At 47.9% G+C, this 25,400-nt stretch overlaps 10 protein-coding genes across 10 annotated transcripts; 1 reads left to right on the top strand and 9 right to left on the bottom strand.

Annotated features, from left to right (window-relative positions):
- Positions 1 to 984: 984 nt before the first annotated feature.
- N7537_008867 (uncharacterized protein) lies at positions 985 to 4,801 on the bottom strand (the record flags this gene model as incomplete). The annotated part of the gene is made up of 7 exons (XM_056899921.1): positions 985 to 1,272; positions 1,294 to 1,396; positions 1,434 to 1,985; positions 2,045 to 3,731; positions 3,898 to 3,993; positions 4,304 to 4,397; positions 4,463 to 4,801. 7 exons carry the CDS (start codon positions 4,799 to 4,801, stop codon positions 985 to 987), a joined length of 3,159 nt encoding a protein of 1,052 aa, XP_056751997.1.
- A 1,695-nt stretch (positions 4,802 to 6,496) lies between these two features.
- N7537_008866 (uncharacterized protein) lies at positions 6,497 to 7,468 on the bottom strand (the record flags this gene model as incomplete). Its single annotated transcript, XM_056899920.1, has 2 exons — positions 6,497 to 7,154; positions 7,227 to 7,468. 2 exons carry the CDS (start codon positions 7,466 to 7,468, stop codon positions 6,497 to 6,499), a joined length of 900 nt encoding a protein of 299 aa, XP_056751996.1.
- A 627-nt stretch (positions 7,469 to 8,095) lies between these two features.
- On the bottom strand, positions 8,096 to 8,356 carry N7537_008865 (uncharacterized protein; the record flags this gene model as incomplete). The annotated part of the gene is made up of 1 exon (XM_056899919.1): positions 8,096 to 8,356. The coding sequence occupies one exon, from the start codon at positions 8,354 to 8,356 to the stop codon at positions 8,096 to 8,098; it is 261 nt and encodes an 86-aa protein (XP_056751995.1).
- A 182-nt stretch (positions 8,357 to 8,538) lies between these two features.
- N7537_008864 (uncharacterized protein) lies at positions 8,539 to 8,748 on the bottom strand (the record flags this gene model as incomplete). The annotated part of the gene is made up of 1 exon (XM_056899918.1): positions 8,539 to 8,748. One exon carries the CDS (start codon positions 8,746 to 8,748, stop codon positions 8,539 to 8,541), a length of 210 nt encoding a protein of 69 aa, XP_056751994.1.
- A 699-nt stretch (positions 8,749 to 9,447) lies between these two features.
- Positions 9,448 to 11,023, bottom strand: N7537_008863 (NAD(P)/FAD-dependent oxidoreductase; the record flags this gene model as incomplete). The annotated part of the gene is made up of 4 exons (XM_056899917.1): positions 9,448 to 9,716; positions 9,779 to 10,361; positions 10,416 to 10,705; positions 10,774 to 11,023. 4 exons carry the CDS (start codon positions 11,021 to 11,023, stop codon positions 9,448 to 9,450), a joined length of 1,392 nt encoding a protein of 463 aa, XP_056751993.1.
- Positions 11,024 to 11,482: 459 nt separating this feature from the next.
- N7537_008862 (uncharacterized protein) lies at positions 11,483 to 12,281 on the bottom strand (the record flags this gene model as incomplete). Its single annotated transcript, XM_056899916.1, has 2 exons — positions 11,483 to 11,612; positions 11,677 to 12,281. The coding sequence occupies 2 exons, from the start codon at positions 12,279 to 12,281 to the stop codon at positions 11,483 to 11,485; spliced, it is 735 nt and encodes a 244-aa protein (XP_056751992.1).
- Positions 12,282 to 13,589: 1,308 nt separating this feature from the next.
- N7537_008861 (uncharacterized protein) lies at positions 13,590 to 18,773 on the bottom strand (the record flags this gene model as incomplete). The annotated part of the gene is made up of 15 exons (XM_056899915.1): positions 13,590 to 14,259; positions 14,323 to 14,655; positions 14,776 to 15,061; positions 15,123 to 15,187; positions 15,241 to 15,291; positions 15,347 to 15,418; positions 15,472 to 15,586; positions 15,641 to 15,991; positions 16,073 to 16,232; positions 16,291 to 17,048; positions 17,108 to 17,341; positions 17,397 to 17,676; positions 17,727 to 17,953; positions 18,016 to 18,535; positions 18,582 to 18,773. 15 exons carry the CDS (start codon positions 18,771 to 18,773, stop codon positions 13,590 to 13,592), a joined length of 4,314 nt encoding a protein of 1,437 aa, XP_056751991.1.
- A 1,281-nt stretch (positions 18,774 to 20,054) lies between these two features.
- N7537_008860 (uncharacterized protein) lies at positions 20,055 to 20,762 on the bottom strand (the record flags this gene model as incomplete). Its single annotated transcript, XM_056899914.1, has 1 exon — positions 20,055 to 20,762. One exon carries the CDS (start codon positions 20,760 to 20,762, stop codon positions 20,055 to 20,057), a length of 708 nt encoding a protein of 235 aa, XP_056751990.1.
- A 1,215-nt stretch (positions 20,763 to 21,977) lies between these two features.
- N7537_008859 (uncharacterized protein) lies at positions 21,978 to 22,703 on the bottom strand (the record flags this gene model as incomplete). Its single annotated transcript, XM_056899913.1, has 2 exons — positions 21,978 to 22,376; positions 22,680 to 22,703. The coding sequence occupies 2 exons, from the start codon at positions 22,701 to 22,703 to the stop codon at positions 21,978 to 21,980; spliced, it is 423 nt and encodes a 140-aa protein (XP_056751989.1).
- A 1,540-nt stretch (positions 22,704 to 24,243) lies between these two features.
- Positions 24,244 to 25,273, top strand: N7537_008858 (oxidase ustYa family protein; the record flags this gene model as incomplete). Its single annotated transcript, XM_056899912.1, has 3 exons — positions 24,244 to 24,481; positions 24,555 to 25,161; positions 25,207 to 25,273. 3 exons carry the CDS (start codon positions 24,244 to 24,246, stop codon positions 25,271 to 25,273), a joined length of 912 nt encoding a protein of 303 aa, XP_056751988.1.
- Between the last annotated feature and the right edge of the window lie 127 nt (positions 25,274 to 25,400).

Genomic DNA, 25,400 nt, shown 5'->3' with positions numbered 1-25,400 from the left:
CGGGCAGAAGCAGTGAACATCCCTCTGGTTAAATGAAAAATAAAATCGTTGGGTATAAAGAGAAGTGAACGTGAAGGTGAAGCTTAAAGGGAAAATAAGAAGAGTTGGCCGAATGACGCTCGATACAGAAAGCCTCGGCTGGCGGGGAAGCCGGTAAAACGCGGTACCGGGGGGGGGCCAGTGGAAGGTCTGTCTCTTAGTCCCGACCGAGTTGTTTTTCCCACGGGAAAAGAGTGAGAGAATGAGGAGATGAGGAGATGAGAAGATTGAAGATCTAATGAGTAATTGTTTGATGTTTAATGTTTTTTCTTATTGTGTTGGCTGGTGTTGGTGTTGGCTATATCTCAACTCGGCTTATAAGCCACTGAGATATAATACGGAAATACCAATACAATGCTCCACCGAGGAGCCTCGGTCCATTTCCTCGTTGATCTTCAGTCACAAGGAAGAAAAGGAAGAGCGGTGGATATCACCTGAGAATATGAGAATAGTAGAATGTGAATATATAATACACATGTGTTATTATTTTCTTTTGAGAAGGGAGTATGACTGTATGAAGCATATGAAACCATAAGACACAATCTACAAAATATACAAAACCCCAAACCTCAAACTTCAATACTCCGGTTCTCCGGGCGATCACAATGCGGGGAGAGCTTCTAGCGTCAATATACACATACAATATACGGGATCATGGACGGTCTCGATGTACATAGTTACAGAGTAATAAGGGAAGAAAGATAAAAAAGCGCTAGATTATGTATAGATGGGAAAAATAAATCGAAAATCTCCCTTTCATCCGATCCCGTTGACCCGGCCAATAAAACAAAACAAATTTCAACCAAAAAAAAAAAAAAAATATAATTGACAAGAAAAAATCCAACTTGGGAATATCCCAGAGTACATCGAGCACGGGGAAAAGGAATTAAAAACAAGTCAAAAAATCATAGACACCTTCAAGGTAGATCAAGCCCAGATAGGCCATCAGGAGACTGGCTGCACAGCTGCCGGTTGATCCTGGCCATCGATAGGTCGAGGTACCTGTACCCCACCGCGACGTAGTTCATCGATCTTAGCCATGGCAGGCCCCGTGCAGATGCGACCGGTTTGCATAAGCGTACGGAGACGTTTCCGACGGGCCTCGCCGCTGCGCTCTTCACCACGAGCAACGCCCTCGTCCACCCAGTCCACGGCATGGACCTTGAAGCTCATGCCGTCGTGCTGACCGGCCCATTTGCGGGACTTCAGCCCGAACATGAGAGTGCTGTCATACTGCGCCACGCGGGGAAGAACGAGCAGGGTGATGTGCAAGTCCTTGTCGGTGGGGGGGGATCGGTGGTAGGCGTGGGCCCTTAGGCGTGGAGTCGCCATCAGTGGCTTCGGGTGGCGGTGCATGCTGGTAGGTATCTTTAATCTCGAGATCGAGCATTGACTCGTCCACGTCGTCACCCCACGCACCGCGAATGAAGCCGGAGTGGATGGCAGCGGCGACAGGGTCGGAATCGTCCGTATAAACGCCGGTACCCCAGAGGGCGCGCCGGGCGCAAATTTCCTCTCGGTGAGATTGGTTGATTCGGAAGCGGGGCACTCGGACGGTAAATGTGCAATTCTCCCGCTGTTCGAAGCGGGGAAGCGGCTGTGGGGTTGTTGTATATCCAAACTTGGAGCTGTCCAAAGAGGACTTGGCAGTGGGAGAACTGATGCGAGGTGTGTAAAGCGTTGAGCCAAGGTGGTGCCGAGGAAGATGGGCCACACTCGAAAGCAACGGCTCCAGGTTCACGGTAGTACGAGGCTCGCGGATAGGAGAGGCAGCCGGAATGGTGGCTGGTCGAGGAGCATGGTGATGATGGTGATGGTGATGTTGGTGGTGATGGTGTGTGGCAGGAGGCTCCGCTGGGGATGTTCGATGGAAGAAGGTGGGACGTTGAAGGGAGCTCAGGGTAACCGCCTCTTCGTCTGCCTTGTGGCGACGGTGGTGGTGGTGGCTAGAGGAAATGTTAGTATGTGGATGATAATCAAGGGTATCTGATTGGGTAGACCGTACTGATGGTGATGGTGGTGGGAATGCCGAGAGCGACGGGCGTTACGTGCGGATAGTAAGCCTCGGGCGTCATTGGCCTCAATTTCCATCTGCTCCTCGTCGCGCGTCTTTCTCGACCGTCTGCCGGCTGCAGAAGATGGTCGGGCAAGCTTAGACGCCTCATCCGTCCCTTCTCCGTTCATCGAGCGACCTGTGAGGCTATCGCGCTTGAAAGGACTAGTCCCCAACGGTGTTGATGGTCCGCTGCCACCAGTAGCCGCGGTGACACCACCAACACCGCTGCCAATACCGGAGAATACTCGCCCTAGTTCATTTTTGATCGCTGGCTCACTAGCAGGACCAATGTATGGAGCTTGGGCGCCTTGTACAGCTTGGGGAAGCGGCGATGCACGGCCACCGCGTTTCCCATCAACACCAACGGTCAGCAGACTGCGATGATGGAGCAGCTCATCGCTTCCTTTGCGGTTACCCTCATCAGCCAGGGCTGCTAGACCCGATGACGCGGCAGCTGTCGATGCGGTGATGGCAGGGGTTGATCCTATCCGTGAAGGCTGCCCTTGGTGTCTAAGATATGGATCATGGGGCGGGGGAGGAGTGGGTTGACTGCTCCGAGACTGAAGAGAGATCTGAGGTTGTCTATTCCCACCCGGTTGCGACCCTAGTGATTTAGTGTAGCTCTGAATGGCCCCAAACCCGAAACCCGACCCGTGCTCCGGCGCAGGGAAGCGCTTACTTTCTGGTGATGGAGGGTGAGAGCGACCGTGGTCCCATGTAGAGCTACTCTGGTGCCGATCAAGCGGGTCGCGTTCACCATAGTGGGAGCCATACTGATATGATCCAGGCTGGTTCAACTTGGCATCTGATCCGTGGGTTGGAGCTCGGTCTCGCTCCCGCTGTGCAGGATCCTCTGAGTGCCGCTCGCCAAATATGTTTGCAAACCGACCATGCTGTGGATCATGGCTTCCGTACGAACCAGCTGCAGGCCGAGGGCCGGTCTCGAAAGAGCGATCTGCGACCCCGCCGGGCTGGGAGATCGGACTGTATCCGGGGGGTCGTGTGGGTGCGTCAGCATGGGGCGGCTGACTACTAGGTCGAGTGATTGGACCGTTGAGACTCATGCGACGAGGTTCGGTGTACGGTGGCTCTGCCGTGGAGATTCGAGGCGAAGGGTGCGTCGAGTGTGGCTTCTCAGGATACTGTGAGAGCGACGAGCGCGTCAAGCCCCCAAACACCGACTGCTCTCCACCCTGACTCGAACCGCCACCGGACCCAGACCGGTATGTACGGGGCCCTTGAGGCTTGGAGAATGACTTCTCCGGTGTGTGCGAACGACGGAAGAAGGAGTTATCGAGTGGTGAAGGTCTTGCCGGGGCGGTGGGTGGGGACATGGCGGCGGAAGACGATGATGGGGGTGCATTTCCAAACATCGACGATGCAGGTGGTCGCGAAAAGAACGGCGCTGATTCTCGTGCAGGATCTCGCGCAGCCCGATCCGCGTCCGAACCTAACATAGCGGATATCGACATGCTACTCCCCGGTCGGTACGCCTGAGCGCCAGGTACATCGCGCGGCATCAAGGATCCCCCAGGCGTGTGGGTTGATTGTGCTCGCGAGGAATATGTGTGTGGAGGGGATGGTGGTGGCATTTGGCGATTTCCAAACGCGGGTGGCGCGGACTGTTCGTTCGGACCTATCAGACGGGTTCAAGTTAGCATAAGCTATGCTTTTTTTCTTTTTTCTTTACAGCGAGGGGATTCCAAGATAACCGCGCATGCCCCGATCGGGTGAGTAACGAAATCCACGTATCGCGACAAGGACGGTTGCACGGGGCTCTCGGGGCTAAGTCGGATGCTCACCAGGAAATCCGGGACTCGCACTGCTGCCCTGGGAAGTACGACGTGCTGTTTCGTGTTGTGATGGCATATGATTCATAACGGAAGCACCTAAGAGCCCTGAGAACGAGTGAGCAACAGTTCAAAAGGGAAAGCAAGGGCCAGATCGGAGAGAACCCGTGACTCCAGAAGCTCACACGCTAGTCCCAAAAGGGCAGGGGCTCCTCTGGACACGCTAGGCCCGACCTGGACTAGCGCTCCCGAGCTGTCGTCCAGTCGATCTGCGCCACCGGGGAAAATCCATCAGGGGGCGGCAGTGTGTTGGGGCAAGAGAAGAGAGGGGAAGTTTGGAGAATGGGATTGGATGTAGTCACATAGATTTGACCTGAATTTGATGGCTACAGAACCCCATTCCTCCGGTCGCGCATACCCCAAAAAGCGGACTGGAACAAGGTGACAAAGTGGAGGCCAACCACGGCACAAGTCCGATCCTTGGAATCCTCAATCTGGGGCATCGGAACCATCTGGGCAGGCGAAAATAAACAAAAAAAAAACCCTAGAGAGATTGCCTACCTTCACGATATCGAACAGCCTGAGGTTGCGAATTATTCCTGCGATGGGTTTGTTCATGATTCCTCGTCTCAAGACTCCCATGCCGACGGTGTGTTTGTGTTGGGTCATTCCTCGGAAAGTATGCGCTGGAAGTATCTCCACCAGAAGTATTCAATGTCCGTGAAGCGGTTGACTGGTAGAGCTGTGACGGAGAGGGTGTGGTATTTGAAGAGGGAGAAGGGTATGGGCGAGGCTTGTCAGCCTCTTGACGAGACTCGGTAAAAGGCGTGGCGAACTGTGGATCGCGAGGTTCTTGCGAGGCTCCTAAAGGCGAGGGCCGTGGAGGGTATGAATGTTGTAGTCGTCGGTATTCCATGGCCAAAACCGTGTTTGAGTAGTAAGAGTAAGATAGAGGAAAGAAAAAGGTTAGAGAGCAGAATGGCGGTGGAACAGTGAAACGCAGAAGAAAAGAGAAAATGGAAATGGGCCAGAGCTGCAGGATCAGCGGTTGATCGCGCAACTCGGATGATAGCACAATGGGAACGTGCAGAAATAGGGCGTTTAGGTGGAAATGTGTAATCCGTCAACAATCAATTTAAATGAATTCCCCTTTTACAGAAAATTTCTTCCTAAAGTTGGGGGGAAAGAAAAAAACGGTGAAGCGATGACGGTGTTAGCGGAGCCAAGACCTTTTTTAAAAAAAAGCTATGCATGCGGGGATGTACATTTTACATTGTAAATGTATATGTTGTACATTGTATATAGATTGTGTTGATACATTTAGATATCGAATATTATAAAAATAATTACAACAGTTACATATCTTCATTTTAAAAATATCTTCTCTTTTTTTTTTTCATTCAGATTCATGCCCAACCCACATGCTTCTCCAAATCATGGAGTTTGTGTCTTGTATTACCTGTTCCTTGTGTGTCGGGATGTGTGCTACGCCCATTTGGAAACTTGCATATGCAGGAAATATGCTAGGATGACCTTGTTTGGGCAGGAAGGAAAAAAGTATCCTATTATACTAGGCTTTGGGTATACTTCAATTTTAGCCTCTTACTATCTTCAACCGGACACTTGTCCTAATATATCTTTATATACCGAGGTAATCAAATGCAAACATAATGCAAAGATAATGCAAAAAACCAATCAAAGACCCTCAAATGTTATAGGAAACACAATATTCAACACTTGACCGTGGAACCACTTACTTCAATTGCAGTCGATCTCCACTCTTAGCCATGGCGCGCTGGGTGCGCTCAAGCGGGTAGTTGGGGGAATTCACCACTAGTGAAGACGAAGAACCCATATAGGCAACCCTTTAAACCCACCACTTTGAGCTCTACTCCAAGGCCTATAGAACTAAATGACAATAGTGGTAAGCCGGGGACCAAAGTCGTGACTTCGTCGCCCTAGTTTAATAGGTAAAGCACATGCTTAGACGAGTAATAACCAAACCAATGATTAGTGAGTTTACACTAGCACTAAATTCTGATCATCACTAAGAGCTAGAATGATGCAGATTAACAAGGCCGTACCGATAAACTCTTTGAAGAACGCCGTGATAGAACTGATCCACACCCACTCGAATTCGTCACCAAGCTGTTAATATAAAACCAATATCGGGATTAAGGTGGGCACCGGAAACGCCACTATAAATGTAGATGGGATTCCTGCCTTTCTATGGATTATGTCTGATCATGACTGGGATCCCATGGGAGATCCATAAAGGGGGGATCCGTTGATAATTAATTACATTGATTCTATCAATTTGCATAATGTGTAGTTTTACGTATATTTGCCCTATATAAAGAGTCCATGGGTACATAATTAGCTTACATCATGGTCGATCGCACATCTATTCTAACCCAGGAATTGATATCACGTTACACGAAGCTGCAGGGTGAGAGCTGAGAGGATTCCAAAGTGGATCACCTTATCACCCTCCTTGCTGTAGATGGGAAGTCGCAGATGTGTATTCAAAGCACAAACACAATATTGAAAACCGATATCATTCACATTATTAAAAGAAACTCAAATTGGGTATCACAGCAGTCAACAACACTCATACTATACACACCGGCGATAGATGTCGAAGGTTATCCATCGTAAGCTCACTCGTCGTAAAGCGTCCTTCCGGTAGAGCAGACCAGAAGATATCAGAATAAGAATGATTGACGCAATCACTCTCAGGGAATGCCTCGCCGGTAACCACGACGGTCACAGGGCGCTGAACAACATTCTGCCCATCCCAATGAGAGAGATACCCCCTCTGCCGGAGAGTATCCAGTTGTTCCACGAGATGGGGGTACAGTTCATGAAGTGGTGTCTTGGCATCAAGCATCAAAAGGAAAGTTTGCGCCAAGTCAGCGTGAAAGCTGCCTGGTGTTTCATGGTTAAGAGATGCCCGGGCGGTGGCATCTTTCTCAGAGTCAAGTTTCGCTAGAAGAGGGTCGAGACCGAGTCGCTGCAGGAAGTCCTCGGGATCGGTTTCCGTAACGGCGTTTCCAATCTGCAGCTCGCCGTGGTGCATCCACACGGCCGTTCGCAGTCCATCGCATCCCTCGTTGAGAGAGGACTTGAGGGCACCTTGTCGCGTGTCTAGTGTAGGGAACGTGCACGCACTATTCTGGGGTTGAATCTGGGTGTGTTGTATGGATGCATGAGGCGGGAGTATCCGTTTGATATTGGTTGGGAGTAATCGGAGACATTGGAATGCGGCTCTGGTAAAAGAATGTTGTCAGCTTGGCGTAGCTCAGGGACTACAACGTTGTAGATATTGCGGTAATACTTACAAGCATCCGAGGATAAGGCATGCGGCGCGGAAGAGAATCGCCCTTCGCTTTCCGATGGATTCATAGTATTCATCAAGATAAAGCGACAAGCCTGGAATGCACTCAGTCGGATATGATCGTAGGGGATGATCATGGAGAAGCCATGGGTCGTATTCAAATCGCGTGTTGGATTCAAGATCAAGAGTCTCCTTTGAAAATTCCATGGTTGCAGTTTGCCCGTCAGATGAACCAACAGCTTCCATAGTGAGCTTCAAGGGTGAAAGCCCCCAGGTGCGATATAGCTCGGATAAGGGGGGTTGCAGACTGCCAAGAGCTCAAAAGCCACGGGTGCGACGTGCATGATATAAGTATTACAAGCTCAAGATATTCAAGATGAGGGGACATCGCGCAATTGTGCAGTGAATTGCGTGAAGCACGCAATCAAGATTGGCGATTGCATTTGCATGATCGTCGGATAAGGTGAGGTTTCATGTTAAACTCGCACATTTTTCGAATCCATAAATCATGATTTTATAAAAAGTAGTTGGATCCATCCGCATGGTGTAACTACATGTGCAATAGATCGTAGTTATGTAAGGGGTTGCACAATAAGACCTCGGAGTATCTCACCACTCATCCGCCAAGACGCCAAGACCAGGCGCATTTAATCTCACTGCAATCTTCAGAGTTCAGTAGTGTATTTATTTAGGATAAAGTGAACATAGCTGCAATGGGTAATAGTTACAAACCATAGAAGAAAGGCGATACCAACATGGCATCACGCAGAAAAAAATTGTCCTGATTGCGAGGGATATCTCAGCCCTCCATATCCACGTCGCAATTTCCAGCTGGGCCATTTCATCCTCAGATCGGGAAACCACTGACCTGGCTTAGGCTGACCCTGCCTCCGCCTCTGCTTGATGTCGGTGCATTCCAGTTGGCAACAGTTGACGTCGCGCTTCTTTTCGATACGACCCAGCGTGTGCTGTTGTTGCAGGTGAAGTTCTGGAACCACTTGGCGGAGGCAGTCGAACGCGCGGCTCTGGGAGGGGATTTAGCGGGGTCGATACTATGCTCCGAGCGAATCCACCTTCCAAAGTTGCCTTTGGAAGGTCACGAGCAACGGATTCAGAGGTGTTATCGACACCCATCGGGTTAGCAATCGGGATGGTATTGCTAGAAGTTTGGGGGCGTTTGCAATTGAGAGTGGAAAATTTAACGATCACCCTTAGCCGTGATAATCGGAGAACGCCGCAAAAGGACTCGGTGCAATTCGATCTTCCTTCAATTCTCTTGATTATATGCTCGGGCCCAAGGCGCATGTTGCCAAACCTCAGAAACTTCGCTGGGCATCGTCAGCAAGACGATTGCGATGGTGCATCTTTGCCCTGGCTGTTTCGACATTCAGATTATCCCGATACAAACAGCCGCGCCTTGCTTCCGCCAAAGAGCAGTTACTAGGCTCCCCTGAGCCTTGTCGCGTCTGATGATCATCGCTGGGTGTGGATATAGCTGAGGCGGCAGGTTCTGACTCGTATTCCATTTTGAGAGTCCTAAGCTGGGCCCACCACTCTTGCTTGTAGGTGTCCTTTGTCTTGGGTTAGCTCACTTCAGTAACACTATGTATTGGGAAAGTCATATCTTACCTCCTGGCTGCACCCTGCTGGGATTACTAGTTAGGGTGCCTTCGCAAATTGTACTTCGAATGAGTCACTTTATGCTCTTACCCTTGAAACAATAACCAACAAAATCGGCAGGAGGGGTTGAGGGAGAAGTAGGCACCTCGACCTCATTAGAGGATCGGTTAGAACTTGAAGGAACCCCAAGGAACTCCAAGGAGAAAGGGGCCTTTCTCATGTCTCTACCCCGCCTCAGGTTCTACTTATACCATCAGAGTAATTCGTACAAAAGGGCACCGCCAACGTTTACTCCCGTGTCTGTGGTTTATCGAGCTACCTGTTGCCCTTTAGTAGATTTAGAAGGACGGGAATGAGGGATGCTGTATCGCTTTGCATTTATGTATATACATCTAAGGATAAAATTGTAGACGGGTCCCTCGTCTTGGACGCATCCTAAATGCCTGGAGCCAACTAGTGGTGTTTGTGTCTCGGCGAGTACTTATCTCACCCAACAGAGAATAACGAGTTCCATCCGATTATTTTATGCCTGTACTGCCATGTAATATTGCTACATGTAGCTCGTCAAATAGCCAGTATCTGAGCATTCAAAACTCAAGTCCTGCTCATAGTCTTGCTTGCGGTTTCCCACCCCCGGGGGTACTCGCGAATATCTTGTCCTGACGACTATCAAGCCGGGACTGAGTAGACTCGAACAATTTCGGGAGTCCAGTTTGCGCAAAATCGACATCCTTGAGTACCATTTTTGCCAAGCCCTCAGCTGCTAGGAAGATCTGTGGCATTCCATGTCCCGTGAACCCAGCGATGATGTACTGATCCTTCTGCCCTGGGACATGACCAACATGCGGTAGCCCATCTAACGAGTACCCCATAACTATTAAAAAGTCGAGTCAGCCAGGTGGTCAGCGTATGGGTATCATAGATCGAGCAACGTACTCCCTGTCCATACTCTGTCCGTGTAAGCGTTACTATTCTCCCAACCGACAAAGTTACGCTGCATATAATTATCCCAGTACCGAACAGCAGGCTCGAGTACTAGGCTGTCATCACTGACATTGTACCAGCTGTCCAGATCATTGATGAAAGCCGGGCGAGCACCACCGACGACTATACTCCCATCGGCCCGTGGGATGAGGTAGTCATAATTCCAATTGTTCCAGCGCAGGGTATAAGTATTCGTCAGGCGAGGGGCGGTGGTACCTGCAGGAACAATGATTCGACTGCATGTTCCTCTAACATGGACAATCTTCTCCTTATATTGAGGCGCCAAAGACGAGGTATAGGCATTTGTTGCTAAAACCACTCTCTTGGCTGAAATGGAGCCTCGGGCAGTATTCACTGTCCAGAGATAACCCGATGTCGAGGTATTAGACTGTGTCATCCCAGTTACCGGCGTGTGCGTCTGTAGATTTACACCTTGCGCAATTGCTTGTTCCAAAAGGTGCAGCACGAATTTGTATGGCCAAATGTGACCGGCGTCATATGTGAAGCAGGCCTGCGCACCTTTGACCCCAGAGAACTGAGGTATTGTTGGTTAACATGTACGCACTCAGGGTTTAAACTATGTGCTCACCTTCTCTGCGTCATTGCCGGGGATATATTTTGCCTTTTTTGTTGCTTCACATCCCTTCTCGATCAATCCCTCGTATCCTTCCTTGAGTGTTGCACTATGACTCCGAGACAGTTGAACATCAATGGCTTTTGTAACTGAGTAGTCACAGTCTATATTTTCTCTTTCTATGAACTCCTTGAGAAATGGAACATGTTTAGCCTCGAAGGCTGCAACCTCAGCAGCAGCCTCGACGCCATGATCAGCGGCCAAGCCAGCGATGCCATTATAAATATCAGGCTTCATGTGTCCTCCTATAGTAAGAAAAAAAAAAGAAATAAGAATTGGCAAACTTCCTCATTTAGGATCATTCCAATCTTACCATTTCGACCAGTGGCACCAGAACAAGCCTGTCGCGCCTCCAAAATCACAATCGAAGGCGGCTTCGACCCGGAGATAACTTGGTCGAGGATATGGTGCACGACAGAAGCACCTGCATATCCCCCTCCTATAACGACGATGTCACACTCTCCGGGGAGAGTTTCGGTAGATCGATGGCTGTCTAGAAAGTGAGGCTCTGTCCGCCAGAATGATGTCATCCCATTTGGGACTGGGGTATGTTTTGCTTCCATTTTGGAGACCCCAAGACTATTAGCCGGCTTGGAAATTTAAATGAATTAGAATTATTACATACGTATTTATTGGCATTTGGGGACTGTCTTGTCTCCTCTCCCGGCGGCTTTTCCACCGGGAACTTTCCCGGTCCAGTTCACTCCGATAAGTAACAACGCTACAGCGCTGGAGGCGATAACAATGCGGGGGTACCGGATATTCTGAGGAGTTGACTTGTATTCTTCGATAACCGAGAGGCAAATAATAAAACAAGTGTGAAACTAAACCAACATTATCGGTAGAAGAGTCGAGGTTGAAATTGGTTGTCATGGAGCCGCCTTAGGCTATATAATATATTGATACCACAATGGCTTAAGTGATATAGTCATGTTTACTCCATTTACAAGTACGCGGGAGTTAATATGTTTAATAAGACGTACGGTATTCAAATTGATGTATGTAAGACTAATTGTAAAACCTCAAGATGATGCCTGGTGGGCAATGATCTTATCCGCCATCCCTGGCAAAGTATCATCCATAACATCCATTTCTCCGAAGAGTTCCGACAGAGACTCCTTCTCCCATACAGAGCAGTATGCTCCCTTGAATCTGTGTAATACAAGCGTCAGTACCAGTCGTTGGAAGCTCATGACTTCAAGGATGAGACACATACCCAGCTTTCCTTGCCGCAGAGACATCCCACATATGTGCCGCCGCAAACCAAGGCGTCTTCCCATCATTTTCCGACTTCAGCTTCTCCAACAAGGGGCGATAAGCCTCCAAGTCAGGCTTACCGACACCGACGTCATCACAAGAGAGCAAATTCTCTGCCGGTAGCTCGACACCCGCGTTCTTGAAGTAACCCCCAACACGGTTGATATCTGCCGCAGTAAAAGCCCACACAGTGAAACCGGCATCACGCAGCTTTTGAACGCACTCCGCCGCCCCGGGACGGAATTTGAGAAGTTGGTATTCCGCCATAATATACTCCAGATCCTCCGTTGAAGCCCAGGTGCGCGGCTCAGCGATGCCGGCCATCCAGAGCATCCGGTAGAAAAGTGCACGGAAGACTTCGCCGAAGGGAACGTAGCTTTGTGCAAGACTCAGATTGGTGTACTCGCGCTCGGCTGCTTCCATCCAGGTATATCCCAGTAGACGGGGCTTGATTCCCTCTGCGCGCAATCGGTCTCCTAGACGGGTATCGATGGCGTCGAAAACATGATTGTAGGCAACGAGGGTGCCAACGATGTCAAAGACAACGTGCTTAGAGGAGGACATGGTTGGGTATTGATGCCGGAGTTGCTTATCAAAGATTTGAGGAAGAATTGATATACTCATGCACCTCTTGCAAGAGAAGATATTTATCTTTCAAATAGATGAAGACAGGAAGACAGATCGGATAAGTAGTAATTAGCCAGACACTACCTATTGCCCAGGTGTTGAACTTATCTCTGACTTATGAGACTACATGTATGGATCATCCTTGTACCCCGCACCGGTTATGCGGGGGCTTGCATTGGGAGGTTGTCGGTGAGATGGTAGATAATTGTCGAAACCTAGGGATAATACCCTTATTATTACTAGTTATTACGAGTGTGAAGAATACATGTTTAGTGAGTCGCCTACTTTGTTCCTGGTCTTCGATGTACATCCAAGACCCAGGACATTCAAAGAATGCGATATGTGACAGGTTATTGAAGCTAGCAATAAGGATGTGTCTGCGGAGATTTGAGTGCTATATATTTCTTCCGGGACGATGACGCTATTGTCGTGGCAACTAGTTTGATCTCTACGATGCCTCTGATTGAGTTAGCCAGGTCCTTCTAGAAACTTTTCTTGACAGTCCTTGACTCTAACGGCTACTATGTATGTTGCTTAATTATTCTACTCACACTACTATGCAGTAGTTAAAGGTAAAGATACGGTATTACTTTCTAGTAGTACTAGTAGTAGTGCATATTGATAGAAAGCCGGTGTACGAGCAATGTGTGGTATAGATGACCAATGTTGACAACTCTACCCAACTAGTTAAAATGACAAAACCCGCTCTTTTAATAATCTATCCATGGATGCGGACATCGATGGCTAACTGTAATATACACTTTTGTATGCTATGCCTGGTACCTAATGTCATACGATGTTTCCGGTATAATACCTGGTTTCTACCATGTATTCGGACTTAATATTCGACAGTTGGCTCTCAGTGGCCCTGTGTACCCGGTAGGGCAGCATCGATTGGTGACGGGTAGTTCCGTAACAATACTACGCCTTTTAGATATTAAACCTTAAAGTATAAAGAAATATTATAAGTTCTTAGATAGTAATAGTATTCAATCGCCCCTTCGATAATAGCAGATATTGTAGGCGGAATTAAAGAGCCGTTTAACGCTAGTCCTAGTTACTAGAATTATGATTTTTCCTCTGCTTTCTCCCCCCCTTAGTAGTAGTAGCCCGTCCTCCAACAGTATGTACTCTGATCCCTTTGCCCTTTGCGCCGGATTGTCATAGACTTTTGTATCCGATAATCTTCAGGTTCTTCCTATCCTCTATCTCCGTCTAGCACTAAATCGCCCTCACAGAATTAATTCACTCCCCTTTTCTTCTGACCTCGGCTACCTTGCCACCCTCCATGAGCACAACTATGTCCGCATCCCTAGCCGCATCTAAGCGATGGCTCACAAGGATGATGGTATGTCTCGCAAATTCCTCTCTCACTATTCTCTGTATGTCCACCTCTGTCCCCCCATCCACGCTGCTCGTCGGCTCGTCCAGGAGTACAATACCACCCTCGGCCCTTATATTTTGCACCGCAAGAAGAGCCCGCGCGAGAGAGAACAGCTGCTTCTGGCCGCCTGATAGCCCGACGTTGTTGAGTTCGCCGTCGAGCCCACCTCGTTTGCTCACCGTCTCCCAAAGGCCCACGCGTTCCAGTGTGCGCTTCATAGCCTCTCCATTGTCCCCTGATCTTGCTTCCAATGATGAAAATTGAGTGAGATTGTAGCGCACTGAGCCGGGGAGCTCGACTGGGTCCTGGGGAATCGTCACGATGCGAGAGCGGAGAGCCGGACGGGGAATACGTGACAAGTCCATTCCATCGATGGTAATGCGCCCCGACTCTAGATCAAGCAAATGTAACAGTGTGAGAATGAGAGACGATTTACCACTGCCGGTTCGGCCGGTGATCAAGACCTGCTGTCCTGGCTGTAGCTCCAGGTTGACATCGCGAATTGCTGGCTGAGATTGGACATCACCAACGCTGTGTTGTACATCGTTAGCTGACTTTTGCAGGTATGCATGCCGAGGACCTAGCATAGCTTACTTGTACTTTGCTGTGACGCCTGTCATTTGAATGTAACCTCTTTTCGGCCACTCATTAGTCGGTGTCTCGTCTTCCATTTCCGAGCCCTCGGCTTTAGCTTCAGCCAGAAAGTCCTTAACTCGAGCGATGGCGCCAAGCGAAGTCTCCAGTCCAGTCCATGAGTTAATGAGCATCGAAAGGCTCTGGTTGAATTCCATTACATTCAGCATAGCAAGCCCAATGGATCCCTGACTTGTCGCATTAGAGAATCCCAGCGCAAACCCGACAAGAATAATTGCTATTGACGCAACAAAGATATCAAGAACCACATTTAGCCAACGTTGGATGCAATACCTAATTCATGCTCGGTCATTAATATTTAGCGTCTGTACTTTTCAACAGATTTAACTTTGATGTGCTAAGTCTCGGTGAAGTTGATACCAGAAGGTATCCTTTCGAGGGTTCTTTACTTACAGCATATAATAAGGCTTTTGCGAGTGATCAAGGTTATGTAGGTGCTCATTCATCAAGTCCTCTTTCCAGCCAAGTGCACGAACTGTGATAATACCAGAGGCTGTTTCCGTGAACAGTCGATATAGTGGAGACTTGGCTTCCAAGTCTAGGTGTCGCATTTGACGGGAAGTGCGAAGGTAGAATTTCTGGATCATGTAGATGCCCAATATGCAGAATGGAATGATGGCTGCGACATAGGTTGCACCAGAAGCTATCAGTGCAGCTCCTGCGATCACATTGTATACATCTGATATAACGGACATAAGTAGTGAGCCTTGCAGTGTGCTTTTTATGGATTTCTAGCCTACCGAATGTTGTCGTGAATGCAGCCATTGGAAGGACCTGGTCCACCAAGGTCATATCTTGGCTAAATCTGCCAACATCATGAGCCTGTGTGCTAGATAGCAGATGCTTAAAATTACATACCTGTTTAGAATTGTGCTGGTGTCCGTTGTTGTGAAGAGCCACAGAGGTGCCCTAAAATCGCAATCAGCAAGCTCCTATTTATAAATGACGAAGCTACATGGCGTACCTGAGCACAGCATCTAGTAGCAACGCGTGTATATGCTGAGTGGACTTTGGGATAATGATAATCATGAAGTAGCTGCAGAAGTCAGTCACCAAAGATTCCCTGTTTTAGGCCATTATAGAACTGACTATACGCAGAGCCCGGAAAATAGGACGCATATTAATCCAAAACCTAGGTAGCCTCCAAAATACGCTGCCGCATGGCTTGCGGTACCATTTTCTGTCCAAATGCGAAGCCATATCTCTGTATGTTTAACACGTGAGAAAAATGCCACAGGATATGAGTAGTGACACGTACGGGGTACCTTTCCGGAGAAGATGTAACCTGCAGCAAATACAAGCCAAAAGATGAACAATAAGGGACCAACAGAATGGAGGTAGAACGTGTATAATTTCAGATCTCCAGTCTTTCTTGTCACTTCGTGTGCAGAGGCATGCGGAGCGGAGTCTTTGCCCTGCGGTTTGTCTTTAATAGGCTTCGCCTCTGAAAATTCTGATAGGGGTAACTGATGATTCTCCTTCACAGATCCAAGTACCTGGATCTCAGGGTAAACTTCATTCAATCGAAGCTCACTATATGGTGCTCTGTTCACCGTGCTACCGGTTTTATCCTGCACGATGATATCGTCTGCGAAGGGCAAGTATTCCACTAGACACAGTCAGTCCAATTAGGGACAGGCTAAATTCGGAGTCTTAAGTTGTTAATGCTATAAATTAGCAAAACACTTACCCGTATGAGTAACCAACAAAACAGTTGTGCGTTTCCTCAAGATTCCTTCGCCGCCCAGTAAGCGGCTGAAAATATTGAGGGACGTTCTGTGATCAAGAGCACTGAAGACATCATCTAGTAAAACGACCGGGGCCCGAGAATACACAGCTCGCGCCAGCGCCTAGAAGCATTCTACTTGTTAGCACTTCCTCCGGGGGCCTATGACTGAAACAACATACCACTCTCTGCTTCTGGCCACCACTCAAAGCAATGCCCCCACTTCCAACGAGAGACTGGTCTCCATCCTTGAGGTGGGCGACATCTTCGTTCAGGGCGCAGGCCCAGAGAACTTGTTGGTACCATACCTCGTCAAGATCGTTTGGACCTAAAACATTGTCCCGTATAGATCCCAATCGCAACCATGCAGTTTGGTCGCAGTAAGCTATCCGGCCACAATCTAGTCGCACCGAGCCACTCAGAATTTGAGCTTCACCAAGAATTGCCTTTAACAGAGCTGATTTTCCCGAACCGACCGGCCCTACAATCATGGTAAGACTCGATTTTCGTACAACGAGGTTTATATTTTCAAGGACTGCTTCGTTCCCGCCCTGCAATGAGAATGAAGCATTTTCAATCCTGATAGCCGGACTTGCCTCTGCTGCTCTGTCGTGTAGGAAGTCCGTCATCTGGATTCCTTGTAGTTCGATATCATCATCTTTCATTTCACACTTGGAATTGCTATCCTGAGGAGAGGAGGCAACAAGGCGGTAGTCGTTCCTCTTGGTGCGTAACATAAAATCCTGAATGCGTCCCAAACAAGCTAAGCCACCAATAAGAGTAGGATAAGCCGCAATGATGTTCACCATTGGACTTGAAACAAGGGCAACAATGGATAATGTAGTGAAAGCTTCGGCAACGCTTATATTTTGGCCGCCCTGGCTCCAAAACACAGTAGCAGCAATGATCAGGATAGGGGTTAGTTGGTCCGAAAGGTTAGCTGCGATAATATATATCAGTAAAATATAGGATGCTTGATTTGAGCTTTGCAGATTATACCTATCATATTCATCCATACAATGAATAGACGGAAAGTCTTCGAGGAGTCGACTTCAGAGACACGAAGAGACTGGATAAGATGGAAGATGCGATCCTCGAGTCCCATCATCTTGATCCCTTTAATCTGATCTAGAATGGATGAAGTCGTCGAGACTCGTTCCTGCACTTTGCGATTCCATAATACTCTAGCCGGCCCCATCCCTCGAGCAACTCTAGCAGTCGCAAGGCTCGATACTGAAAGATTTATCGTCAGAAGGGTTGAAGACTTAGCCTAGAGAGTTTCACGTACAAATAGTAGGCACTAGTACCAGGAAGCAAGCTGCGCCGACTTGTCGTTGTAGCAGATATACGCCTAGGCCTAACTCGATGACGCTAGCCCAGATGTCGTGAATCTTCTGTAAGCCGCTGGCGACTCCGTCCACATCAGTACTCATCAGAGTTACAGCAGCAGAGTCCTTGGCTTCGGACGCCTCCAGATCCATGACTTTGGTAAAAATCAGTGTTACAAGTCCACCACGAACAGACGTAATCAAACGGTAAGTGTGATGAGTGTAGTGGCATCTAGAGAACTGTGAAAATAGGCTTAGAAAAGGCTCTTAAGTTTAGTAACAAAACATACAGCGAGTCCAAGATATACTAGAGCCGTGGCCCCAACGAGACCTCCCACCGTACCCTGGGGGTGATTCGACTTTGACGTCCCGACAACATCGACGATTTTATTTATGAGAAAGGGCTGGGCGAAACTGAAGCCGGTGTAACACAGCCTCGGTATGACGGCCTTCCAGAAATCACTCTGGAATGCAGTAAATGTCGCAAACGCTAGGCAATATTTCCTGGCTTTATCAACTGGTATTCAAACCAGCGTGAATAAAGATCATAACGGCGGGCTAGTAATTCTGACAACATACCACATTTCCATGTTTGATCCAGTTTCGAAGCAAGGCGATGAGAGTCTAGATGGTGGTCAAGGCTATACAAATCATCGACTTGGAGGAAAGAATAATAGCCCTTGCTGAATGTTGAATTCAACCACCAGAACGCAGAGCGGTTCCACAAGCCACTCGAAAACTCCTTGGACGTCTTGAAAATAGCCGGTCCCCGTTTGGGGATTTCTTCGAGCATAAGGACTAGAAGCTTAGTTGCAAGGATTGCTGTGGTGACTGCACCGATAGCATCTAGACTTCCCCGAAGGAAGAGTGAGCGGACATAGGCAATGTCAAGAAGGATAGTAATCGACAAGTAGACGCTAAGCAGCAAAGATGGCGAGTAGGAGTAGCGATGCTCTGCGTAGAGCAGCGAACCTATGACTATGACATCAGCGACCGAGAGAGAAGCAGCTGCTACCGCGAATTGAGTAAGTGCAGTCGACGAGATGCTCCATAGCGCCAAATTCGTCAACTGAAGCCCAAAAAGGATAAATACGGCAATCTTCCTGTGTTAGCAGCAGCGCAGCATCCGATGTTGGAAGCCTTACGAGCTTGATCCAAAGCAAGGTGCTCGCCTCAAAGCTTGGCTTTCTCCGGGTCAGAACATTAATCCGGAAAAGCGAGGCAGTTAGCAAGATTGCCGATGGGCCAATTGAGAAAATACTTTGCTCAAAGAGGAGGGTAAAGTCGAAATGCCCTTGTAGTTGGGGGCCAAACGTAGCGTCCGCGGTCGCGTTCATGGCAATAGTGAGGTAAGCTTTTAATAAGGGACAAAAGTCTTGGAAATATCTCAAAGCATTTCAAAACGTTCAACAGTAAAGGGGCCTTGGTTTATTATGAAAGAGGGACGAGTCATGTGATGGTATAAACATTAGTGCCAGCATTTGAAGATGCCGAGCACCGAATTTCAGAAGACTCATACTATTCTAGATCTGTAAAGTGGCTGGCGCTAAGGCATATACAAGACTATCACCATTACCAACAATATACTCCGTATGTTATTATCAGATGACGCGTACTACCAAGAGTATTTGGGCGGCCCAACAGGGCTGCCCTCCATGTTGTAGTCGAATGCTCGTGGGCCGAATCCCTGGCGATCGGTTAGACCATCCGGAAGAAGTTGGTATTCTCCGTGCACCTAGTGGCAGCGTAGATCCGGACCCTTATCTAACACCAGTCATACTCCACCGCGAGGTGCAAGGGTCTGTAATAATATGACACCCAACCATGTAGCCCGCCATATGAATGATTCGAAATATTGTCAAATTAGGTGTATTCCTACGTTCTCAAATAGTGTATTTGGGTATTTGTATAAGTTTGTCCCGTTGAAAAATAGTTTCTTTCGCTTTTTTTTTTCTTTCTTTTTTTGTACTAATTTATATTTCTATGTCTATTCTTATTTTTTTTTTTCGCGTTCTTCTACGCGAATACCAGAGTTAAACTTGGGTCTGTATAGTATTTCCACGTAGGTCGCTTACCAGCAGGTTGTCGCCGAAGGTTTACACGACGTATAGAAGTTTCAAGCTCCTATTGGCCTTGTAAAATTGGCTCAATCTCGCGGTTTCCGGTCGCCCTACTTTGATGAAGTAAAACAACAGAGATTTGATCGGACAAGATCACATTTTTCCGATCATTAAGCGTCCAATCATGTTCGTGTTTAAGGCACTAAGAAAGTCGTTCTGCTATCATGCTCTTTGTCAATCTAGGCTTCCGAGTTAGGCTCGTCTTTTTTAAGCCAGCGTTTCGAAGAATCCGACACGAAGTCATAGTAGATATATCAATTCCTTACTTGCTACAAGATCAGCACAAGATTTCTCTCGATTTAGTAATGATAAATGGTAGTGTGTGTAGTCGGTTGTTCTCTATATTACTAGTGGAACATAGGATGGGACGTGCGCTGCTACCTACTTTTGTTATCGACCTCTGTATACCGACTCTCCAAGGCCCATACAGGAAAATGGCTGTACCCTACCATAAACGTATCCTAGCTCTGGACAGCTGTATCGCTAAGCCAGCATCTCTCAACGGTGATTATGTTGTTGCTGATGCTCATTTCCCTCCTGGGCCTCTGTTCTGACTGTTCCAACTCTATCTCCACCCAGCCCAACGGCCGCCCTGGTATTCATCTCATCAAGAGCCACCCTCGACATGAATGCCATCTGGCAATGTTTGATGTGGCTTTCCCTGTCGTAACGATGCTCGACCTCTAAGCCTTTCTGCCTCATCCTGTACTCTTTTCGCCAGTAGAACGAGCAGTGGCTCACATGCCACCCGAAGGTGGTCCAGAACTGAGCCTCTTCCAGCGGCTTGTCAGCCAACGCTGACACTTGCTGGAGTGTGAGCAGTTCAGTTCCGTTTCGATCAGCCCAGTACAGCCATTCGCCGCCCGGACTGGCCTGGTTGAACTCGGCCGTTAGCTCGTCATCCCGGCACCGTGGCGGAAGCCACGACACGGAGAGGGCGTCGTATTTGCAACCCATAGCTACGGCCTCATCTACAGTTGCTCCACAGTCGCAAGAGATAGCCGTGACGGCTGGAAACTTCCCCGCGATGAAAAATGATGTGAGGCCATAGAGACCTAAGGCGACGAGTATGATGTTGCACGGTATCACGACGCAGTAAAGCAGCCAACGTGTCACGCGTGACCTTCTCTGCCTTTGGATACTGACTGGCGAAGTATCGTTGGGAAGTTGGTCATATTTAGGTTTGGATCCGCGAAAGAGCGTCATAGTGAAAAAGTTTTAAGCAAGAGCCAGCAAAAACAAACAAAGATTGGTAGGCCTCCAGACAAGAAAGTAAATGAGTGACGCTTAAAACATTTGAATGTTCCAAGGTTACCATGTTAGATAGGCCCGCTAACGGTAAGTAGTATGTAATACCGAAGGGGTAGCTGTGCATATTCCGAGCTCCATGTGTTCTATATTCGTATTTCCTTATCACCTTCTTTGTCCTAGCAATCTAGTATTCCTTTTCTGTATTGAAAATACTGGTATATCTGCTGTTAATTTCAATCCGCGTAACCTAGCTAAGCACCTCCTTGATTCAGGTACTTGGATGCCTGCGGCTAGACTTTATGGCGTAGGCTATTGTCCAATTAATTAATAGCATCTTGCAATCATATAATATAATGTTGGTATTAGAGACGGCCTTGCATACACGTAAAATTTTGCGCTTGCCACTTCCCAGATTTTGAAAGCTCGAACTAATTCACTCGTGGCTTAGTTACTAGCCGATTGATCATCTCGCAGCAATACGATGATTCTCTCATACACACTAGTGATGGTCTTGCATATTGTACTTTTGTGCTTATCGCTTTCTTGGACTTGAAATGACTGTAGAGGTAGTACTACTGCGAAGTCCGATGTAAGCTGGAACTAGTTTGCTAGACAAGTTGGAAGCGGCGTTCCATAATTTGACCATATCTGTGGCGTAGTATTCCTATCCCCGCTTCTACTTTTGAGGAAGGATAGTGGGATGTAACAGCACTTCGCACTGGCTGATAGGAGCGTTAAGGTTACATCGTGCTTCCAATTTTGTGAAATACAGAGTCGAGATTGGGAATGGAGACCCCCAGGCTAAGGGAGGCGGGAAGAGATAGGGCAAATACGGAGTACAGATGACTGCTTTGACAGGGGTGTTTCTAGCTTTAAGCTATGGAAGGATGAAACCGGCGTCGATTGTCAATTGATATCTGTAAGTAACAACACTGTGTCATCGATTGCCAACCTAGACTCAATCCCTGGTATGCGCAATAGTTCGTCATAGCGTACTAAACAAGGGTAAAGAAATCATATACAAATTAATGCAGGTTCAGGTTTACTTATAAAGGCCTGTTCCCTAGACCTAGACGCTCTCGTAATTTTCTCACTCAGAAGCATCCTTCGTCAACAATTCTAAAACATTACGCCATTTTTAAAACCAATATGTATTTGACGACCATTTTCTTATACGCGGCCGCTGTGTCCGCTCTTCCCACTCTTAAAGTCGGCCAGGTCGATATGGCTAAACGCAATGGTGATGAGACCGAGGGGGCTCTGTACCCCGTCACTTGGACCACGAAGCGTGATGACGAGGAGACCGAGGGAGCTCTGTACCCCGTCACTTGGACCACGAAGCGTGATGACGAGGAGACCGAGGGAGCTCTGTACCCCGTCACTTGGACCACGAAGCGTGGTGACGAGGAGACCGAGGGAGCTCTGTACCCCGTCACTTGGACCGCGAAGCGTGATGACGAGGAGACCGAGGGGGCTCTGTACCCCGTCACTTGGACCACGAAGCGTGATGACGAGGAGACCGAGGGAGCTCTGTACCCCGTCACTTGGACCGCGAAGCGCGATGATGATCTAGAGAAGACAAAATAAGCTAGTCAAGGTATAGTATTCTAGCCTTCTTATCACCCAACCCGCGGTTTGTTACTAACGACAGATACAGCTTGTGAGACTTCTATTAGAAAGGAGAAGGGGGGTGGCAACTATGAACTAATAAGAGTGGTTGCCAGCACTCAGTACTTTATGTGTGTAGCTAGTCAGTCCTGATCCCAAGGAGAGGCTCGATATTGTGGCTCAATTCTAGAATGTCAATTATTGCAGATATGAGTTTGACCCCAATAATAGACCTTGTATGGCCGGAGCCGGGGAATTACTCACTCTGCCAGCCGCCACAATGTTCATTTAGCATACAGCTAGGTGGCTGAGTTGAAAGCCCGGTATATCACGGTAAAAGTCTGATATATCAACTAAATCCCGCTTGGGACTTTTCTTAGCCCATTTATGCAAACCTATAATACACTATACGTTATGATATGTTGGTTCTATTCATAATAAAAGAGTGCTATTCAATGAGAACCGAAGAAAGAAGAAAGATATAAGAGAGAGAAAGGGAGAGAAGAATAGAGACCAGAGTGAGATTAAATACGTAGAGGCTTAGGCAGAACCATCCGAAACCATCCGAAACCATTAATACCCTAGAAGTCAGGCCGCGACAGTCACGGTCGTGACACACATCTCATTTCTCTTTTCCTCTCATTATAAGCCTACGTATATTATACCATCGAGGACGGATTTGTCCGGTGGGAGGACTTGCACTCTCAAGTTTAGCCCGCCCCATTTTTAAGACTTCCGGCCGGACTTGCACTCCTCCCGGGTGGGATCGACACGGTCTCGCCCTCTCCGCAGCCCAAAGTTGCTTATTAGTTGATTCTTGATAAGTGAGGTCCTTGCACATCCCCTAATAGCTATCTCATGACTAGCTCGCTAAACTTATATTATTGCTACGGAGGGATACGGAGTCCGACAAGAGTACTATGTACTAACGTGGGCGCGCAATCAGTCTCTATATTTTAGTCCCACTTTCCCCTTTCCCCGGCCAATGTGGCATAAGTTTCTAGCGATGTCCTTAGGCATCCCTAATAGTTATCCTAAGTCTAGCTCTATATACCCCCTAGCTAAATTTATATTATTGTTACGGAGCGGTACGGAGTCCGATAAGAGTACTATGTACCAACGTGGGCGCGCAATCAGTCTCTATATTTTAGCCCCACTTTCCCCCTTTCCCGGCCAAAGTGGGACAAGTTTCTAGCGGTCAATTGGGCGATCGGTCCGGTCCGGACCGTTGGGAATTCCAAGTTATATTTCCCCACTTACTGATCAGGTTAATTAGTTTGTTCCGTGTTCCCGAGAGTTCCAAATTGTTTCTATCGCTATTATTGCGATCCTGGGTATTCTTTTTACACTGATGTGTGACTGTAAGTATCCACCCAATTGGAACCAACGAGCAGACTCAATGACACGTATTCTTATCACTCAGGATGCATTCAGCTATTTAAGAAAGTGGATAGGTATGCAGCTCAACCTGCTGGGTTGATCCTGTAATCTGTATTATAGTGGGGTATAGTACGACCGGGAATGGATGACGCGCTCAGCGATAAAAACCCTGCTGATATTAATTAGGCACAATCCTACCTACATTGGTCTAGTGTTACGAATGTTGGTAATTAACTAGGGTGTAAGAAAGTGAGGGAGGTAGAGCCGATAGAAACTCGTTCTACGTCCGAAGTATTTGCCTAGCTGCATATAACTCAGTTAAATACGCTATGCACTATGACTCTATCTATGCCTCTCCATCTGCGCTGATATTTGAATGCTAACACCTCTCAAATTGAGTCTGCTATTTCAGGTATCAGTGCATGATTTTATTTTATCCAGCCCAACGATGGATACATCTCCTAGGACCTCTGTCGAGAAGCTCATCCAGCATCCAAAGTCACCATCCTTAGATGAATCTGAGGGGTCGGACTGGGCAAAGGAAAGCCAACGTGAGGGACCAAGGACACGGCGTAGGGTACTTGTTATTTCCCTGATTGTTATATCATTTCTTATCAATATTGCACTCGCCATTGTTGTGTACAATGCTCCCCAAGGGCAGAAGTCTGATGCAGGACAGGGACGGGGTAATTTTACTCTGCCATGTACGCCCCTCGGCTTTTGGGATATCTTTTTCCTTGAAATCTGACTTTATCAAAGCACCGGCCGACACTGCCATCTCAAAAAAGTTGGTGAAATTCCAAAACGGCATCAGCAGTGATACAACACTATATCAAGGAATGCCGACCACAGAAAACAACCGACTATGGAAGGAACTTTATGCTCGTGAGCTTGTCTGGTACTCAACAAACCTTGTTAGCTTTATACTGACCCTATGTCTAATCAAAGACGAAATGACTCGTATATCCTACGAGGAAGCCCTTCAACTCCCCAACAAGACATCACCCGAGGCACCGTATGAGGGGAGCGGCTATCTCATCGTTTTGAATGTTTTCCACAACTTGCACTGCCTCGATTCGATACGGAAGGCATTATACTATTTTGCAGACCCCAAATGGACCGCCGAGGATAACCCATATATACACATGGGTGACGGAGGTATCGATTCGATGCTACAGGCCATTGGCAAAAATATGGGTATCACCCACGTCGACCATTGCATCGATGCCCTGAGACAACATCAAATGTGTTCTGTGGATATAACGCCGAATGTCTTTCAGTATAGCCCTAAAGACTTTGGCATACGCGCAATGGCAAACGTTGTACACGAGTGTCGCGACTTCGAAAAGGTAGAATATCCGCTCAAGTATGCAGTTCTTGAACCCGATCACTAACCTTTCACACATTCCAGATTAAAGATTGGGCGAGGAACCGCCGGGCACCGCCTTTCAAGGGATTTGGCGATGGCGAAGCCGTAGGAAAATGCGCGTTGAATGATCCCCCAACTTGCCTATATGACTAGACAAGCAGGTCTTAATGTGTCGTCCCGAAAGATTTGCAGGATTTGCATTACTCGGTGGCCTTGGGCCGCTCCGAGGGAGTTGC

The sequence above is a fragment of the Penicillium hordei genome (genome assembly GCF_028827395.1).
Source record: "Penicillium hordei strain IBT 12815 chromosome Unknown utg000004l_segment0_segment0, whole genome shotgun sequence".
Lineage (NCBI taxonomy): Eukaryota > Fungi > Ascomycota > Eurotiomycetes > Eurotiales > Aspergillaceae > Penicillium > Penicillium hordei.
Note: the sequence above shows the minus strand (reverse complement) of the source record. Positions and strands in the feature narration are given on the sequence as shown.